This window comes from Lepus europaeus, chromosome 10 (assembly GCF_033115175.1).
Source record: "Lepus europaeus isolate LE1 chromosome 10, mLepTim1.pri, whole genome shotgun sequence".
NCBI lineage: Eukaryota > Metazoa > Chordata > Mammalia > Lagomorpha > Leporidae > Lepus > Lepus europaeus.
In genome coordinates, this window is record NC_084836.1 from 19747077 (window position 1) to 19768005 (window position 20929).

The 20929-nt window shown below is 41.6% G+C and overlaps 1 protein-coding gene and 1 pseudogene across 1 annotated transcript in view; both read right to left on the minus strand.

Moving 5' to 3' along the window:
- ANO4 (anoctamin 4) overlaps positions 1-20929 on the minus strand; it is a 409492-nt gene that overhangs the window by 138480 nt on the left and 250083 nt on the right. Inside the window, exon 7 of the mRNA XM_062201997.1 lies at positions 20619-20750. Coding sequence (XP_062057981.1) covers positions 20619-20750 — 132 coding nt within the window. The remainder of the gene's footprint in view (positions 1-20618; positions 20751-20929) is intronic.
- LOC133767428 (serine/threonine-protein kinase Kist-like) lies at positions 247-20055 on the minus strand (annotated as a pseudogene).

The window sequence follows — 20929 nt, forward strand, 5'->3', positions numbered from 1 at the left end:
CACACACACAAGCTGCCCACATGGATGCTATAAACACTTTAATGTATAGCTGAGAGGTCTTGTCCTACTCAGTGCCAAATGTTTACACTGCAGTCACTGCTTGGACTTGGCTGCACATCCACAGGACTGAATACATGTACAAAGTACCTTCTTAAAATGGTAAAGGGGTACTATTGCGTTCAGCTGTGGAGTAGAATAACCCAGGAAATGGAAGAGGAGAAACAGGAAATAGTCCTTAGGTTAGGATTAAAGCAAGGTTTGATACAGATAGCCCCTCTTGTAGGCACTCAGTGGGTAGAATGTAGCCACAACAAACTTCCCATCAAACATCCTTCCGGTCAGTCATTCCTGAGCAGCTTTGGGATCACCAGCATTGGCATACTCAACAAAGACTTGCCCTCTGCCAGGATTTTCCTTTGGAACAAGCAGAGATACCACTGGTCCATATTTCTGACATTCCTCTTTTACATCTTCTGCAACATCTTCATGAATTCCTTTTCATTTTCAAGATAATCATCATCTAGTACATTCCGCAGTCTTGGCTGTGGGGTAGGAATCACCACCAGATCTTCAATTTCGGGGGCGAAAGGAATGCTAAAGAACGTACTGCGCAATGCCATTTCTGCGGGAATTCTGCTTGGATCACCATGAAGCAGGCTTTGATAAGGTCTCTTAGGTGATGGGCTCAAATTGCAGCATTCACCACTGCTCTACTGGCAAATATGTGGTCAGTAATAGCAGAACTGTTTGTCTTCCATTCCTGAGATGGGACTGTATGTTTCAGTTTCATTCCTGAGAACATTTCCAGTAAAATGATTCTGAGGCTCCACAGATCAACAGCTGAGGTACATTCTGTGTCTCTCTGCAGGCCAGCCTGGGCCAAGCAATTTTGCAGCTCTGCTTCTGGAAGATACCTGTCTGTCTGAATATACTTTACATCCTGATTGCCTTCTTTGACACTAAACCAAAGTCAATGAATTTAAAACATTCATTCTCTGCACTCCACAAGTTTTGCTGTTTGAGGTCTGCACACTCCAGAGCTGCTCTCTCTTTGCAGAACCCATACTTGGCAGCTGAGGCCGCACCACCGGTGGTTCCCTGCGACAAGAATTGCTTGAGGGTGCTGGGTGGTGAGCCTGGGGTGCCACAGGTGTGCACCTAAACACCCAGGCTGAGGAGCTGCTGCCCAGGTGGCTTTGCACCTGCCACAGCTGCCTGAAGGCCACCAGAAACCGCAGCAGCTCCGCGCTTCATGCACAGAAGTACCCTGCCATCTGTGTAGGCTAAGGGTACTGACACCGGAGCTGTGGTGACGCCTGAGGGAGGCTGTCTGGGACTGAGGTCACATCCCCGCCCGCTGGACCAGCGGATCCACTGGGAGGGGCTGCCTCACTGATTTCTGGGAGCTCAAGCCTCCTTGGCACTGGAAACCCTTGAAACTTTCTTAATTAGATGTTTAAATAGATGCTTTTTTTTTAAACAAGGAGAAGTAAAGGTGATAGTTAACTGTCACTTGAATTATGTCTTCAAATGAATGAAAATCTAGATGGGAATAAAGCAACCAATTAATTTTTTATGTAGCAAGGCTTAGTTTAAGAGTTTTCTGGATTTTAGGTAACTGCAGTGCAAAAACTAACTTCTTATCTTAAGTGTACTTGTTATGAGTAAAAGGAGGAAGATATTATCAGACTAAATATACAAAATTAAAAGTTTTGACTAGAAAAGATTTTCTAGCCACTTTTTAGGATTAAAGCGATAAGCTACTAGAATATAAAGCAATGTGAGATTTTTTTTTTCAGTCACTTCTAATTGTACTTCTTGATATCATCTTTGCTGAGAGTTGAATACAAATTAAAAAAATCACTTGGTCTTAACACTTTCAGGTAAAAATGGAAAATCAAATACTAACATTCAATTTTTGAATTGCTGTATCCCATTGTTCTGATATGTTATATTGTTGCCTTCATTTGTTCCTAGCAATATTTTGATTTCTCTAATGACTCACTCTTCATTTGGGAGCATGTTGTTCAGTCTCTATTTGCATATATTCTAGAGATTCTTGGGTTGCTGATTTACAGCATTCATTCCATTTCATTCCATTGTGGTCCAAGAAGATGCATGGTATGATTTTGATTTTTTAATTTGCTGATACTTGCTTTATATCCTACCATGTGGTCTATCCTAGACAAAGTTCTATGCACTGGTGAGAAGAATGTGTATTCTGAATCTACAGGATTAAAAGTTCAGTATATACCAGTTAGGTCCATTTGGTCTATAGTGTCGATTAACTGTTATTTCCTTCCTGATTTTCTGTCTGGTTGATCTGTCCATTGGTGAAAGTGGGGTTCAAGTCCCCCATTTCTATTGTATTGGAGTTTATATCTTCCTTTAGGCCCATTAACATTCTTTTAAATAGTCAAGTGCCCTGTAATTAGGTTTGTCTATGTTTATAATAGCCACATCCTCCTGTTAACTTGATCCCTTAATCATTACATAGTATTGTTCTTTGTCTTTTTTTTTTTTTTTGATAGGCAGAATTAGACAGAGAGAGAGACAGAGAGAAAGGTCTTCCTTCCGTTGGTTCACCCCCAAAATGGCCGCTATGGCGAGTGCGCTGTGCCGAACTGAAGCCAGGAGCCATGCACTCCCGGGCCACAGCAGAGAGCTGGACTGGAAGAGGAGCAACAGGGACAGAACCAGCGCCCCAACCGTGACTAGAAGCCAGAGTGCTGGCACCACAGGAGGATTAGCCTAGTGAGCCACAGCGCTGGCCACATTCTTTGTCTCTTTTAACAGGTTTTGTGTTAAAGTCTATTTCGTCTGATGGCTACAGCAGCTCTTTTTTTGGATTCTGTTAGCATGGAATATCTTTTTCCATCCTTTCACTTTGTCTGTGTGCATCTTTGTTAGTGAGTTGTGTTTCTTGTAGACATCAAATAGATGGGTTTTCTTTTTTAATCCATTCAGCCAGTCTGTATCTTCTAACTGGGTACAGGCACACAGGGCTCCAAGCTGGACTCATGCCAGGCTCTTCCTGCAGCTTTATTGCTAGTGGCTTGGGCTGCTGCAGTCTGGTCTCACCTCTCTCCAGGGCTGATGCTGGATTCTTGACTGCTGGGGTTGAGTTGTGCACATCCTCACCCTCCATGGAGGTCCACGGTGTCCCTGTAATTTGTGTAGAGTTTCCTCTGCTGTTTTTCCCTAACTCTTCCCCGAGACGGCACTCTCTCCACTTTTTAAAAACTATATTCCCCTAGACTCAGTATTGAGTGTTTTAAATAACAGAAATTGACTTTCTCATAATTCTGAAAGTCTGAGACTATGGTATTAGCCAGGTTGGCTTCCTCCAAAACCTCTTTAACTTATAGACATTAGTCTTTTTTTTTAAGATTTATTTATTTATTTGAAAGTCAGAGTTACACATAGAAAGGAGAGGTAGAGAGAGAGAGAGAGAGAGAGAGAGAGAGAGAGAGAGGTCTTCCATCCAATGGTTCACTCCCCAATCGGCCACAATGGCCAGAGCTGCGCCGATCCAAAGCCAGGAGCCAGGAGCTTCTTCCAGGTCTTCCATGTGGTGCAGGGGCCCAAGGACTTGGGCCATCTTCTACTGCCTTCCCAGGCCATAGCAGAGAGCTGGACCGTAAGATAGCAGCCGTGACTAGAAACGGTGTCCATATGGGATGCCGGCACTTCAGGCCAGGGTGTTAACCCGCTGCGCCATAGCACTGGCCCCGACATTAGTCTTCTCTGTGTATCTTCATATAGTATTCCTTTTCTGTCCTGGTATCTTCCTCATATAATGCTATCAGTCATATTGGATTAGGTCCCACCATAATGACTTCATCTTAACTTACTCCATTAAAGACTATCTCCAAATAAGGTAACTTCCTGAAATACTATATGGTGGACCATTAATATGTATATTTGAGGGAGCCACAATTCATCCCATAACACTATGCAAGATCTTAAAGAAAATATTTTCTATGCAGCCCTTCTATGAAATTTGAATTGAAGATGTAATAAAAAGAACAGAATGAATAAGAGCCAGGACACAGAGGATACAACATGTGTGAGAGTCAAAGAGAATATCAGTACAAGAAAATCCCAGGATAATTTATACCAGGAATAGAAGGCAAAAGTTCAGACTGGAATCTGTCAAAAGCCTATTGAGAGATTTACCAAATAGGATGAAAATGATTGCATATATGATGTACCTGTACATTATGAAATTTAGACAATTAGCAATGTTTACTATGGGATTGGTGACAAATGCATAGAAAACTTGGGAAGTTAAAAATTGAAAGAATGAGATACTCTAGCTCAATAAAAATATTGCAGGAAAGGAAAATCCAGCCATATTGTACTACATGGCTGAGTTCTGCACAGCATGTGAACATTAATAATTATGTAAGCGCTTATATACATTCTAATAATATACTTAATTATATGACCACATCAAGAAACTAGGAATTAGGTTTCTAATGTGAGAACTGGCAGGAAGAAAAAACAGCTAAATTACTTTCTCTGTAGTGGGAAATCAATATCTGAAAACCCCCAAAGTAACAATAAATAATGTATGTAGATACATAGAAGTAATTACCAAAAGGATCAGCTAAGAGTTTAAAGTGGTTTTCTCTTGGAGGCAGAAAGATAAGGGGTTGCCAGGGGTGGGGATCTTGGGATTCTTGTTTTTCAAAGAAAGCCCATGAGACAGGGCTGACGCCGCAGCTCAATAGGCTAATCCTCCACCTGCGGCGGCGGCACTCTGGGTTCTAGTCACGGTTGGGGCACCGGATTCTGTCCCGGTTGCTCCTCTTCCAGTCCAGCTCTCTGCTGTGGCCCAGGAGTGCAGTGGAGGATGGCCCAACTGCTTGGGCCCTGCACCCATGGGAGACCAGGATAAGCACCTGGCTCCTGGCTTAGGATCGGCACAGCACGCTGGCCATAGCGGCCATTTGGGGGGTGAACCAACGGAAGGAAAACCTTTCTCTCTGTCTCTCTCTCTCTAATTCTGCCTGTCAAAAAAAAAAAAAAAAAGAAGGAAAGAAAGAAAAAGAAAAGAAAAAAGAAAGCCCATAAGACTATTGGACTCTTAAAACTGTGGATATGGATAAGTTAATTTTATTTAAAGAAGTGGTAAGGAAAGAAGAAAGGAAAGAGTTCTTTGGAATACTAAATTTGTCAAAGACAAAGTTTTCAAAATTTAATTATTTTCAAAAACTAAAACATTCACTTTTAAATAAAGTAAGACTCCTCATAGTGATTCTTCATGTTAAAGGTCAATATTTTATGCTGTAGATCAGAGAGGCTAATGCTCATATCTGACTTGATGGTGAACTCTATTGAGAGAAGCTGCCTCATGGATAGATATAATTTACTCACTATGTGCCCAAGAGCTTGTGAACATGTTTGCTAGTTTGAAATATTCTTTATAGAGTACACATTAATGTAAATGAAAAAATAAAGTATTGCTTTCAAAAAAAAAACACAAAAATCCCTTGCATTCCTTGTGATTTCCCCTCCCAAATAACACAGCTGAGTTACGTCTTGATTGGTATTATATAATGAAACAATATAATAATATCTACTTTATTGGTTAAAAACAAACCTGGGGCCGGCGCCGCGGCTCACTAGGCTAATCCTCCGCCTTGCGGCGCCGGCACACCGGGTTCTAGTCCCCGGTTGGGGCACCGATCCTGTCCCGGTTGCCCCTCTTCCAGGCCAGCTCTCTGCTGTGGCCAGGGAGTGCAGTGGAGGATGGCCCAAGTCCTTGGGCCCTGCACCCCATGGGAGACCAGGAGAAGCACCTGGCTCCTGCCATGGGATCAGCGCGGTGCGCCGGCCGCAGCGCGCCTACCGCGGCAGCAATTGGAGGGTGAACCAACGGCAAAAGGAAGACCTTTCTCTCTGTCTCTCTCTCACTGTCCACTCTGCCTGTCAAAAATTTAAAAAAATAAATAAATAAAATAAAAAAAAAGAGAAAAAAAAACAAACCTGGGCTAGAGTCTTTGTTCTGCCAACCACTAACTCTTTTAGAAAAACTTCTCTAAGCCTTAGGATTCCTGTTTTTCAAATGAAGACAACAGTAATGCCCATATTTGAGGGATGTTCAAGGATCAGGAGATAGTCTATGCACTGTACTCATGTACAGATCATACCCATACATGGCATTTTATGATTTTATTAATAGGTCCCCATTTGTTACTTTTTTTTTTTTTTTTGACAGGCAGAGTGGACAGTGAGAGAGAGAGACAGAGAGAAAGGTCTTCCTTTTTGCCGTTGGTTCACCCTCCAATGGCAGCCGCAGTTGGCGCACTGCGGCCGGCGCACCGCGCTGATCCGATGGCAGGAGCCAGGTGCTTATCCTGGTCTCCCATGGGGTGCAGGGCCCAAGGACTTGGGCCATCCTCCACTGCACTCCCTGGCCACAGCAGAGAGCTGGCCTGGAAGAGGGGCAACCGGGACTAGAACCCGGTGTGCCGGCGCCACAAGGCGGAGGATTAGCCTATTGAGCCGCAGCGCCGGCCCCCATTTGTTACTTTTTAGAAGCATTACTGTCCTTCATAGTTCCAACAGTTCCTAATGTAGTGAGTATTTTAAAGATAGGACTTTTAAAGTCTTTTGTTTACCTACCTACCTACCTACCTGAGAGAGAGAGAGAGAGGGAGAGGGAGAGAGACAGAGACACTGTTCATCTGCTATACTGAAATGTACCCAAATGCCCGCAACAGTTATGGATAGGCCAGACCAATGTCAGGATTCAAGAACTCCATCTGGGTCTTTCACATGGCAGGTTCCTAAGAACTTGGGCCATCATCTGCTGCCTCCCAGGCACATTAGCAGGAAGCTGGATTGGAAGCAGAGGTGTGTTTCAATTCTAGGCACTTCAATATTGGATGTAGGCATCCTAAGCTGTGGCTTAACCCACTAAGCCATGACTTTTATCCCAGCTCTTCTCTTAACAAAACATTTTCAGACAAAATGCACTGAGAATAGTAGCAAATACCTACATAATCACTTTAAAGTTTGCAAATACAGTTGAAGCCCCATGCATGCCCCTTGTAAATTCCTTTTCCCCAGAAGCAGCCACTATTAGGAATTTTTTGTAATCCCCAGTGTTACAAATAGTTCTAAAAATGGACTATCACATGTTTTAAAAGTTCATAGAAATAACATTATGCTACACTTACTGTGCTACAATCCTAAGGTTCATTCATATTGGTACAAAGAGCTCTGATTGTATTCCCTGCTGCTTATATCATTTGAGGACACTACAGTTTATGAACTTTCTCTTGCTGGTGGATATTTAGGGTATTTTCAATGTTTTATAATTATGAAAATGCTATGGTAAATATTCTATTAAACTCATACATGCAAATGTTTCTTGAGGAAGGACACACTGAAATTAGGAATGATATTGCTGGGTCTAAGGATGTAGACTGGTCTTAAGGAAGCAGCAGCAGTCAATTCACCCATGTGTTATGGCATCCTCATGGGACAGGATCAATGGCAAGACATGTTGTGATTACTTTGACATTGATAATGGTTAGAGTTCTTGAATTTGGGAACAGTATTTTGAAAATAAATTAGAATAGAGTCAAGGTGGCTTTATAATAATACCCTTTTACTCCTGTGTATTCTACTGTGGTTTCTGTACAATTAGGAAGGCATAAGAGAGTATGATGCATAAGTAAACAGTGTGTTCTGGTAGAAAAATTTGGCTAATCTTTTTAAAAAAGATTTATTTTCCTTTGAGTTAGAGAGAGAGAGAGAGAGAAGGGGAGAGGAGGTGAGGACAGGAGGAAGGGAGGGAAGAGGTAGAGGTAATGGGAAGGGAAAAGTGGAGAGAAGAGGAGGGAGGGAAGGGAGCTAGGTAGGGGAGAGGAGAAAGAGGAGAGGGGAAAGGAGAAAGAGGAGAGGAAAGAGAGAGAGAGAGAGGAGGGGAAGGGAGAGGAGGGGAGGGGAGAGGAGGGGAGGGGAGAGGAGAGGAGAGGAAGGAAGAGGAGGGGAGAGAAGAGGAGAGGCGAGAGAGAGAGGAGAGGCGAGAGAGAGAGGAGAAGAGGGGAGAGCACGGGGAGGGGGAGAAACTAAAGAGGGGGGGGAGAGAGGATAGAGGGGAGGAGGGGAGGGAGGGAGAGAGAGAGAAAGGGAGAGATGGAGGAAGAGGGGGGAGAGAGAGAGAGAGAGAGAGAAATCAAAAGATTTCTATCCACTAGTTCACTTCCAGATGGCCGCAATGGCCTGGATATAGACCAGCCTGGAGCCAGGGGCCAGGAACTTTTCCAAGTCTCCCACATGGGTAGAAGGGGTCCAAGCACTTGGGCCATTTTCCCAGCCATAAGTAGGTAGCTGGATGGGAAGTGGAGCAGTAGGGACAGGAAATGGTGCTCACATGGGATGCTGGCATTGTGGGCAGTGGCTTTACCTGCTATGCCACAATACTGGAGCCTTGGCAAATAACTGATTTAACCAATAGGTATTTTTAAAATTCAGAAACCTCAGGGCCAGTGTTGTGGCCCCTGGCTTCAGCCTGGCCCAGTGCCTGCTGTTGCACCCATCTGGGGAGTAAAACAGTGAATGGAAGCTCTCTGTCTCTCCCTCTCTCTTTGTAACTCTGCCTTTTAAATCAATAAATAATAAAATGTTTTTTTTTTTTTTTTTAGGTCAAAACCTATCAAGAGGATATGTATTCTTTTTCAGTCAGTGGTTGAGAATGCCTTGGTAAGACACTGTAGTCTAAACAGTTCCTTGTACATTTAGCTAGGTGTGCACAACAGAACTGGTGAGGTGGACAGCAATCTGGATAATTCTGAAAGAGGAGAGAAGATGGGAAGTAGAAAGGATATGAGAAAAGAGAAAAACGCTGTAGGAAGTGGAGAAAAAAAGAATTAAAAAGTGATATCCTGAACTAATAATGTTTCAAATGATTCCCATCTTTAAAACCAGACCATGAAAATCAACAATAGAATTCACATATATTTAAATTATATAATATCAGGGTATACCAACAATGTTAGCAAAAATAGATGTTATTGAACATTTGCACAGACACTGATGCACTACTGTTAATTTTGACAGTATTATATGAGTACCATCATTATTATTTCCAAATTGCAGATGAAGAAATTGAAGCTTAGAATCACACGCTTTGAGAGATGCAAAACTGGCATGTGGGGCCCAGGGCCAACTAACTCCAGAGCCTATTGCTCCTGACCAGAGCTTTTATGAGCTCACTTCTTAACCCTTAAGGGCAGAAACAGTGATTCATTCATCTCTGTCCCAGTCCTATCCTGTGCCTGTCACAGAGCTGGTGCTTGATGTGTAATGAACTGAGATAGATATTCAGAATAAAGATATGAAAGCTCACCCTACTCAAGTTGATAGAGTTCCCTTTTATTTGCTCCTCAAAGGTGAAATAGAAAAATCATTTTATATGTGTATAATATAAATAAATATATATAAGCATACATAAAATTTGGAAAAAATAAAGTTTCATAATTAATCCTCAGGTAGGAAAAATCCAATTTGGAGTAAGGGCCCTCTGCTTTCCCCTAATTAGAATCCTACTGTAATTCAGTCAATAGTAAAGTTTGACTTGAATTATCTAAGCAATTGTGAATGCATTCTTTTTAATTCAATGACTCATCTGTGGCTGTCTTGGTGTGGGTTTGATCTTGCTTGGGTCTTGTTTTTAGCATCTCTTATTTACAGTTGTCACAAAGGAATGGATATGTCTACTTCCATGCAGTTCATTTCTATTATTGTGAACAGCAAAATACTAAAATCTCCGCCAAATAGCTGCAAAATTTGTAAATTGGTAAAATGTATCTTCTACGATCTCTTTTCATTTTTAGCCTTTCCCCTACCATCTTTGTGGCATTCTCTGTACATCTCTGCTACGGCCAATACAATCCATTTCCTTCCCTTGCTTGCACTCGTTCTTTAGTTTTAACTGTTCATAATGGAGTGGAAATGAATAATAACATTAAAAGTTTCATCTTTCCAATGATGTGGCATTATCCAAAGTATTTAAAATTCAGACTGTAAAACTCCAGACATCAGGGAGTGGGAGTTCATTCAGTGTCTTTCTATTTCTCCTCTTTTCTCTTCTCTGACACTCCCTGCATCACCATGTGTCTCTCTGATTCGAAGACAATTGCTACTTCTTGCTGGCCTGTTGTTCCTGTCACTGTCACCCCAGCAATGACCCTCAATCTCTCAATGGCATTTGGTGCCAGTTTCTAGCATTAAAGGAAACACATATTCCCCAAACCAGACTCACTCTGTTGCTTCACACTCCTGAGCCATCAGACCAGGAGGCAGCTACTCAGAAGTCTGGCTACAAGGGGCCTTCCAACAAGATACTTGGTTCCAATAACCCAACCCCAACCCCACTAGTTCCCTCAGATCGAGGGGCTATCACTGCTTTACTTCTTACAGCTTTTATCTTGGTGACTTCAGTGTTCCCTTTTGCCCACAGTAATCTTTATCCTGAAGGTCTTAAAGAATCACTAAAAGCATTTAAGCAAGGAAGCAATATTACTCCATGTGATATTGCATATCATTCACTGCTGAAGTTACACATCTAAGGGGATAAGGGAGGGTGGAAATCCTGCCCCCAATAGGATTGCCAATTCAAAGACTGTAAACAGCTGGAAGAAGGTTGTCTCGCTTCTATCTGGGCCTTGCAATTCACCTGCAACATCAGTGTGCTGATAGATTTGGGAGTAAGAAAAGACAAAAGTGGTGCCAAGACCGTTAGAACTGTTCATGAATGAACTGGTGTCCACTTCCACCAAGGCAATGGCATTGTGATCAGAAAGGAGGAAGCAAGACCAAAAACATTTGGTGGTGATGGAGGGCAGCAAGGAAGATGGTAGTGTCAAGGTTGGTCAGCATGCAGTGGTGATGTCATTGGTGTGGAGCAGGGGGCACAAAGCTGCTGCTGTGGGTGTAGGATCAGGGAAGAGGACAGTGGGAAGTGAGAAGAATCAAGTTGATCTCCAGGGACGCAGACATTTCTAAGAGGTGGCTCTGGGTTAGCGGTTATTTTAAATAAATGACTATTTATCAACCTTACAGTTTTAACTCCTCCTCCTCCCTTAAAATGCAAGAAGTGTCCTTCCCTGGTCATGCTGCTGCTCAGATGGTTTCCCACTTCTGACAACTGTGAGCTCAGGTCAGTGACTTAGCCTCCCTGGTTTCCATTTCTCTGTCTCTAAATGGAGACAATAACACTCCCCATATCGTGGGTAGCCCAGTATACAACGAATGGATGGAAGAAGCATGGGCTGGTACTCAGATTTGTGCTCTAACCCTAAAGTCTACATGTGACTGCATGGCCCAGGATGAAGTATTTAACCTCTCTGGGTCCCTGTTCACTCTTCTGTAAGATGATGAGAATGAATTATGTTGCAGGGGTATTGAAAGGACCACGACGAATACACGGCCCAACCCCCAGGGCTCTTACTTCCAAGAAATGGTTTTCCCCTTGCCCTCTGCTCTCTCTTGTTTCCTCCTGACCACTACTATTGTGATGATGGAAAGCACAAGGTGGTTGCTTTATGTACAACCCACTGACACAAGTGCTCCTAGTCCCCAGGTTCTTCTTCTGTTAACACTTCCTTATTTTATTGTACTTAAATGTGGCAAATCTTTTTTAATATAGGTGCTTTAAAAATAGCCTTTTACTATTTTCATAAGGAAAATAGTCTCTTGAACAATAAAATTTAACATGCTTAAGTTAAAATTTTTAGTAAAAAATATATATCTGTATTAATATGTAAATACAACCATGTATTATCATATGCGAGTACACTTATTTTCTACAGTACAAAACTTGGTGAACAGACACTGAGAGCACTTGTTGAATGACTGCGTTGATAAACTGGGAAAACAACTATTTGAAGATGGATGATTGCAGTAAAATATTTCCAAGTGACTTATCACACATGACCTCTTAAATTATTAAGACAACCCCTAATTAATAAATTGATCTTCTCATCCCCAAATGTGTGCTTTTCCTATATGATTAGGTGACCTGTCTGTCCCCTTAAAGTGAAACCATTAAGTTATGTCCTACTTAAAACAGAGACTCACAACTGTCAATAGCACAAACCTCAGCATTGTGTGACTCGTTTCATTTTCACTTCAGTTTAAAACTTTCCAGAACGTGGATATATTTCCCCTGACTCTATGGATCAATGCAATCTGTATACTGAGGATCTGAATGCTGAATAAGAAACTGACAGAAAACAACTGTTCTGAGACTGCACTAAAGCGATGTTAATCCTGCCAATATCCAACATGGCATCTCTTAGCCTAAAGGAGTCTCTGAAGATTTCAGATCAATGAAAACAACAGAAAATCTCCAAAAGCTCTGAAAGGAAAAGACAGCAAAAGGCACATGCTAGAAGAATCAGTCTCTCCAGGTGTCTCTGTTGAAAAAGCAAATAGGCTTACATTACTGATTAACAAATGTGATACCGCTTTGTACCTGGGGCTCTGAGTAACGTTTAGGTTAAAATTAATGCTATTCTAGGTCAGGTCAGATAGTCAACTCAGTAAAATCACTTTTTGTTACTTCAGAGTTTCACTTTAAACAGCTACTGCAACTTTCAAATTCTTTCAAGGATTCTTAATTTACTTCTGGCTCATCAGACTTGATAATGATAATAGCTATCACTATTGAGTGCTTTCTATGTGACAAGTACTGGATTGGATGACACATTTCATTTCATGTCCCCAAATCCTACTGCTGCCTCCCATCGTTTATTCTCTCCTTTGTTTCTCCCATCAAAACTTACTTGTCCTCTGCACCAGATGCTTGGAGCTTTGTAGACTGGTAAAAAAAAAAATGTAACTGTGCAAAACAGAATAAAGACCCTCCAAAAATGTCTACATCCTAAAACCTAGACTTTGTGAATATGTTAAGGTATATGGCAAAGGGGAATTCCTGTTGCGGATGGATTAAGGTTGCTAATCCACTGACTTTAACACAGAAGGATGATCCTAGATTACCAAGGTGGGCCCACTGTAATCACAAGAGTCCAGAAAAATGGAAGAGGAAGGCAGATGAATCAGAGAAGAAAAAGATGTGATGACGGAAAGATAGAATGATGTGATGTAAAGACTCATATCACATGAGCAAAGGAATACAGAAGCTACCAGATGTTAGACAAACCAATCGATTCTCCCCAACAGTCTCCATCGAAGATTGAGGCCCTGACACTTCTTTGTTCAGCCGAGTGAGACCCATGTTGTTGTATTCTAACCTATAAAATGTAAGATAATAAATTTTGTTGTGGTAGGTGGTAATTTGTCACCGCAGTGCTATGATTTGCATGGTTACATTTATAGTTTGACCCCCACCGAAACTGATGTTGAAATTTAATTACCAGTGTAAAGGTATAGAGAAGTGGGACCTTGAAGTAATTAGGTGATGGGGGCTCTATTCTCATGAAGCGATGAATGGAGTTTCTGAAAGAGTGGGGTGGTTCCCAAGATTGTGTTGCTAGAGAGACTGCTCCTTTGTCCCCTCCCTCTTCCATACACATGTGTTTCCCCTTTCTGTTTTTTTCTGCCATGACATGACATAGTACAGAGCTCTCCATGGAAGACAAGCAGACGCTGGTGCCATGCTCTTTGACTGCCAGAACCACGAGCAAAAATAACTCTCTATTCTATAAATATATTTAGTGTGTGTGTGTGAAATATTGGGTATTCTATTGTATCAACATGAAATGGACTCAGAGGGAAAGATTGAAGCCACAATGCCTGGCCTTGGAATCCAAGCCCTGCCACTACCAACTGTGTGACCTTGGGTAAATTACTTACCTTTCTGTGCTTCAGTGTCCTCCTTTGTGAACATGAGGATAATGACTGTACCTTATTTAAAGGACTAAAGTAGTTTTTATCTGTGAAGTAGTTGGAACGTTGTTAGCATATAAATATTAGATATCATATTATTATAATAAATTCCACATGGCTCTATTGAATTACCCTTCCTGAGATGGCTGGAGTTTTGAGAGGTATCTTCTGGAAGCATAATACTTCAATGAAATAACTGACTACAATGATGACAAACTCAGGCCCCACAGCTGGCTAGTGTGAGAAAACTGTGGATTAGATGTTCAGGTGGCCATACTATCATGGCTGGTAATAGCCTATAGGCCCTGACCTGGTAACAATGATATTGGATAAAATGAATGGACTCATACATGGCTTACAGAGATATATACTCACTAGCTTGATTTTATTGCTTTTCCCATATGGACATATCTAAATATTTATATAGAATGTGAAGTTATTTTCTTTTTAAGCAGGTCTCAGTTTTAACATTTGCAGAATAAAGTTCTAAGTTCTAGCAATGGCATTAAGATTAAGATTAGGGGATGCTGCAGTATTTTCCTAGACAGCTTCTCTACATACTTCTAGATGGTTATGACTATAAGCAATTAATTCTCCAGAACCATGCAGAAGGGCCCACCAGAAACAGCCTCCAAAAGAGCCCAGTGAGGCATTTGCTTTAGGGAGGTTGCTAATGATATTGCCCACTATTTCATTAAGAGTCTCCCAATGCTCTCATGCAAGAATTATACTTCATACTCACAGTCAAATTGTAGGAAAGTGTCTTTTATGCAATGTGTTTTCTCTTCTCTGACAGTCAGAATCATGTGACTTATTATGCTTCTCTCTTCTGCTCGACCCACTAGGCTTAAAGCCCTATTGGTTGGCTCATCTGTCAATTCCTACAAATACACAGGCCACTGAGGCCTACAAATATGAGCCCATTTTCCCCCTGAACTTCAAAGCTGACTCTACATTATATTCTCCTTCAATTTTATCACCTTATTTCATCTGTCTTTTCAATGTGCCTCAAGTACTTTACCAGCAAATTCCAGAGACTATGAGATGTCTTCACACATACAGGGTCACCTCCAGAGCAACACAGCTGAAAGAGTGCTCGGCTTCACTCCTGTGGCTCATGCATGAGATGGCAGCATTATGTAGAAAACACACTTCCCTCCTGTTCTCTAACCTAACATTGAACCCAGTGACCTTGAATGAGCCATTCAGTCTCTCTGATCTTCAACATTCCCCCATCTTCACAGAGTTGTAATGTGGTGTAACCCTGGAATATGGGATCTGCTTAGGAAATAGTGGTTGCTATCCCTTAATTATTATAATTGTTTCTACAATTGGCTGTCTACTTGGCTGTCTGATTGCTACTGTCTATAACTCACTGTTATAGTTTGCTGAGAACAAAGTCAAATGATAAGAACAGAACCAAAGGGAGGTTATGGATAATCTCTCATCCTTTGTACCTCCAGCAACCTTCTCCCTTTCTTATCAGCCCTTGCGAACCACCCCCCTATCCTTGCATTATTTCCATGGTAAGTGTGTTCTCAGGCTCCAAGGGCTATATTGCTTGTTATTCCCTAGATTTTTTGTTATTCTCTAGCTCACAATACAGAAAGGAGAAAATGCATGCAAATAAATCTTGTCATGTGGCCTTTTTATAAAGCCCATTTCTTGTATGTTCATGACACATGAATTAAAAGGTGTGATACATGAATTAAATCTCTTAGAATCAGACATGAGTTCTGCGAACAGAACTTAATGCTCATAATCCTCTGTGTTTTATCAGTTAGCAGAACTGAGTCTAAAAATAAATTCACAAGTCAAGGGGAAATTCAAGTTGAACAAGAAGACTCTGACTGCTGGCAATTCAGAATAGATACATTTCTTGAAAAAATATACTACATATCTGTTATTAAAAATGACACAATTCTTTTCTATATTTTCCTTTTTTTTCTGTCTGCCAGCAGAGAATCTTTTTTATGTGTATTGACTTTAGGAAGTAATTGCCTCCAGGGTGTTACTGTTAATGCCATTTCAAGGATGAAGGGGAGTGATACCTAAAAAGGGCAACATTCACAGGCAAGAAAATAAAGAAATAAGTGAATTCTTAGATGGACTTGTCTGTCTTCATGTTAAACTCGAGTTTAATTTAGCACAGAGAGAGGGTGTCAGGTAAAGAAAGACAGTAGAGCAATGGTTCTCAAAGTCATGGAAAGGAATACTATTTGGCACTCACCCTGCCATCACTGTCAGAGGACACTTGACAGCCTCTGGAGACATTTTTGACTTTAACAACTAATGGGGAGAGGGATGTTACCAGCATCTCAAGTAAAGACCAAGAATTCTGCTAAAATATTCTATAATGCTCAGAACAGCTCCCCATAACAAAGAGTTACCCCAATGTCAATAGTATCAAGGTTGAGAAATTCTGCAGTAGAGCAAATCTGGAGGTTCCCTATCTGAATTTGAATTTCTGCTTCATCAATGAGATAGACTGTCTAGTTCTTCAGCAAATATACTTCCCTTTTTACCCTTGGCATGCAGGTAGAATAGTTATCGCAGCATTTATTGAGTTAAGGGTAAATACATATCTGAGAACTGACCAATGAAATGAGGGTGAAAGTGCTATATACCACTTCTAAGCCATACACGCTTCCCAAAAGATTCACTTATCCCTCTCTGTCTCTCTTTTTGTAAAGAATTTAGGGGAAGGAAGAGTTACTAGGTTGAACTTGAATGACTAGACTATGAAAAAGACATTGAGACTCCACATGAGACAGTGGTGCAAGCAACAGATGAATTTCTGCAGAATTAAACCTAATACTAGGGGCCAGAATTATGGCATAGTGACATAATGGGTAAAGCCATTGCCTACAGTGCCAGCATCCCATTTGGGCACCTGTTCACATTCTGGCTGCTCCACTTCCGATCCAGCTCCCTGCTAATGCACCTGGTGTTGGGGGCAGGGGTGGCCCTGGGAAGACTCCTTGAAGCTGAGGTCTGAAGGATAAATAAGAATACACAAGGTAAAGAGGGAGGAATGGGAAGGGCATCCCAGAAGTAACAGCATGTGCCAATGCCCTGAGACAGTACTTCCAAAGGACTGAGAGAGGCTGTAATGCAGCTGGATGGTTACAAATGAAGGGTAGAAGGCAGTGAAGGCAGGTTACACTGGAGAGGAGTCAGCAAAGTGGCTAGGTCCCGTGAAGCTCTGAATATCATGTCAATAGCTTTGGTATGCTCTGGTTTTTACAGGGCGAAATGACATGATTAGATGAAAGTTTTGAAAATATTCTGTAGAAACCCAAGAAATTGAAATGGAGATGGACAAGATTAGAACTAAGGAGAACTTTCATATTCTTTCTGCATTTTAGGAGTGAGATAACAGTGGCAAAGATGAGGGAAATTTACTGCAGTAAAGACACGCTTAGATGGAAAATCACCAGCCTTGGAGATGTATGAGACGTGGAAAGCAGAGATGAAGTATCTGCCATATAGTCCAGCCTCCAGTTTCAGCAACTGGACAGCTATTAGTGCCGTGTCTGATGCTAGGAACATGGAGGTGGGCTGTATTTGGGAACAAGACATTGCAAATTCAGTTTTAGATGAGTGTTCAGTCAGCCAATTTCACATTATCTGTGTTACTCATGTGATTCTCTTCTTTTCATTTCTATGAACTCCTTTATGTGTTTCATAACAAATCACTATTAAGAACCTACTAAGGGGTTCAGAAACCAGTAAGAAATATATAGTTTTAAGGAGCTTATGGTCTAGGAGAAATCAATGAAAATGGACAGTACTATTAACTCAGGAAAAGAAAAATGCTATCAAGACATATAAGTGTGTTCCTCTCCCAGAGTTGGGGATAGAGGTTGGGAATCATGGAAGCTACACTAGGGGAAATGTCTTTGATGAATCTCAAAAGGAGGGAGCCCAAAGATTCAGGCAGAAGGAGTCCTGTGTCCACTGGAGACAGCAGATCACAAGGTGAGTTAAGGAGGTGAACGTAGCTCAGTCTAGTGAATCAATTTAGGAGTCTGGATTTTATCCTGAGAACAAACTATCTTTAAAGATTTTTTCCACCTTAATAATTATTTATTAAACTTACAATTATATTCTCTGTGCTACATTCATGTCTCTTTCCCTACCCCCTAGACACACTTAAATGTCTATCAGTCACTTTTGTTCTAAGGCAAATACAATATGAAAATTCTGCAAAACCAAGAAGACACATGAGATTTTTGGACTAAGTTAGAAACCTAGGATATTATGCTATAACTCCCAGAGCTCATTCACGAGCTACTTCTGATTACTTTGAACCTGTTCATATTGCCCTTAAAGCATCTTAAAGGCCTTTATCTCCTGATTGTTCTAAACAATTGTTTCCAACTGGAAAGCCAGTATTCTTCAAGTTTATTTTATATTCATCAGAGAGATGTTGCTTGTGTGGCATGACTATTTTTTACAGAGAAAGGAATTCCTACCACCCATAACATTCAAGACAATTGATGTTTCATCTCCTGCTTGCATCATAGGCCTTCTTCTACTCTCTTGGTCCCACTGACGTCTGGTTCTGATATTTGCTTCATACCACTTTTCCTTCTTCGTTCTTTTGTCTTCAAATAACATCTTCCTCGTCACTTTCTTCTTTTCAATCAATAATGCTAGGCCCTCCACACTTCCTGTATCCCTAATCACAGTCAGCTACTTGTGGTTCCTTAAACACCATCCTTTTTATGTCTTTGTTTTTTCTAAATATATTTATTTCTCTTCTTGGTCCATCTTTCTCCCTTCCCTCAAAATGTATAGCAAACACTTTCTTCTTTTTGATCAGCCTTATCATTATCAACCTCCCTCCACTCTGGAAAACCAAGCACTCACTCCTTCTTTGAAGTCATACCCACCGAACTGTTCAAAAATTTTTTAAATGGTCTGCATCTTCCCTAGGCTGGGACCAAGACTGTGTATTATTTATCTTTATAAGCTCTGAACCTAGACAGTGCCTGACAAGAAGTAGACACTGAGGGATTGTTAAACAAATCCGTTATTTGGTGACTCAATACCCAAACATCTTAAAAAAAAGTTCTCATCTGTTACTATTCTTCATTGATTATGTATTTTAAAATACTTGTAAAAGTACAAAATTCTCAGTTCTACTCTCTAGAAGTCCTGATAGGCACCCAGGTGTATTTGTCTTTGCAAACCATGTTCCACATGGTATTCTACAGTGAGAATATCAGGGACACAGCCGGCATGAAGAAGAGCAGTGAGAAACTTTCTTCTTCCATTCACCTATATCCCTTTGAAGTAAAGCAAATCCCTAGAGTAGACACTGTATAACTCATTGACTCTTCTATCCATCGCCCAAGTATCCATGGATCCATCTACCTACTGTCTAGAAAACTTTCTCCTGCACTCTCTCAGGCAGGATAGGAGCCAAGGGGAAATCTGCATACAAGCCAGACTCTACCCCAGAGGCATTTAAAAAAGCAACCAATTATTTGTCTTAAAAACTCCTAAGATGAATGGCACAGACATGGAAAGGGTTTACCTAAGAGTGGGAAGATATCAGTTTTTATATTTTCCTCTTAAGGAAATACCTAAAGGCCATGATCTATGAGCTAGCATTAACCTCCTCTTGGTTCCCACTTCCCGGGGAAGGGCTTCACTCAGACTGTGGTTTCCCCTTTCAGTGTTGCAGTGATGTGGCTGAGTGGGCATCAGTCTGACCCCTCAGGATCTAAGGTCTGCTCACTTCGGGCGCCCCCTTCCCTTGCATGCAGCTGATCCTTCCATGCATCACCTATTTCGAGGCAGAATGCCTGTGCTTTTTCTTTTCTCTTTTGCCCTCTAGAGGCTCACAGAATTAAATTAAAATTTTTTTTTTGCTGCTGAAATATGCCCTCCCTCATACTCCCTGTAACTTCTTGACAACTGCTCTGCAGTTTATTTTTTGTCAAAATCAGCAGCCTTTAAAAAAATCATCTGTCAGCCCTTCCCTGCCTTCAGGTAAGTCATCGTTACCGAGGCTGTCACCATGGCTGGAGCAGGGGGGCTGGGAACTCCTGCAGTGGCTGAGGGTGTGGCAGGGCTGCTTGGGTATGTGCCCTCTTTGGGAGTCTGTTCTCTCTTTGTTGACAACAGCCCCGGCACACTTCTCTCTCCTGCCACCTGGCTATCATTTCTTGTCATTTCAGAAGCTTCAGAAGTAAATTATCACTGTAGCAATTCTTCACTGTCTCACCGTTACTTAGTCAACATTTTTTTGTTCCCTCCCCACATGTCAAAACTGACAAATCACTGTTCTGTGATGGTCTGATAGATGAGTCAGTGGGAGGATTGCCAGGTGAGGTAGTGTTTCCCAGGACAGCTTGGTGAAGTGTTGAAGGAAAAGGGACTGAGATAAAAACCAAATACTCTTAAGTAGGGAAGGGAACAGGGTACTTCCCCTGTCTGCTGGCTAGATGTAAACGAGTTGGTAGAGTCAATGATAGAGGGAGCCTGGGTTTTGGAACCACCATGGAGAACATCATTCACCCAACACACATATGGTTTCACGTTACTGAGATGTGGGGATGTACAGCAGTTACCAGCTCTTCCTAATTTAAAGGGACAGGAACACTCACAGTATTCTTAAGATAAAGGTTACTATCCTGTTCTTTGCACATAGTAAGAAAACAAAGGCATGCAGGGGAAGGCTCTGCCACAGTGGCATTGCCCTTCGGCAAGCAGGGGCTTCCACATGCAACACTCACTGATGGATCCTTTGCTGGCTGAAAGGGGCAGTGTAGCAGTCATTCTCCTCCAGGTCTGGCAGTGTCTCCTTGTCCAGCCTCATTGGCTTCTTAGGTAACCATCTCCGAAACCTGCTTATTTGTTTATCGATCCTGTGGTACATGGAAGGCAAGACCAAAGGGTACAGCATGTCAGCATTGCCCCAAAACACAGCAGGGAAGACTCCACAGAGCCATGCTGCTAGCACCACACTCTCCAGGCACTCTGACTGTACTCGTGGTACCCACATTTCACAGATGTAAAGAAAAGAGCTGTAACTCCAGTGTTATTT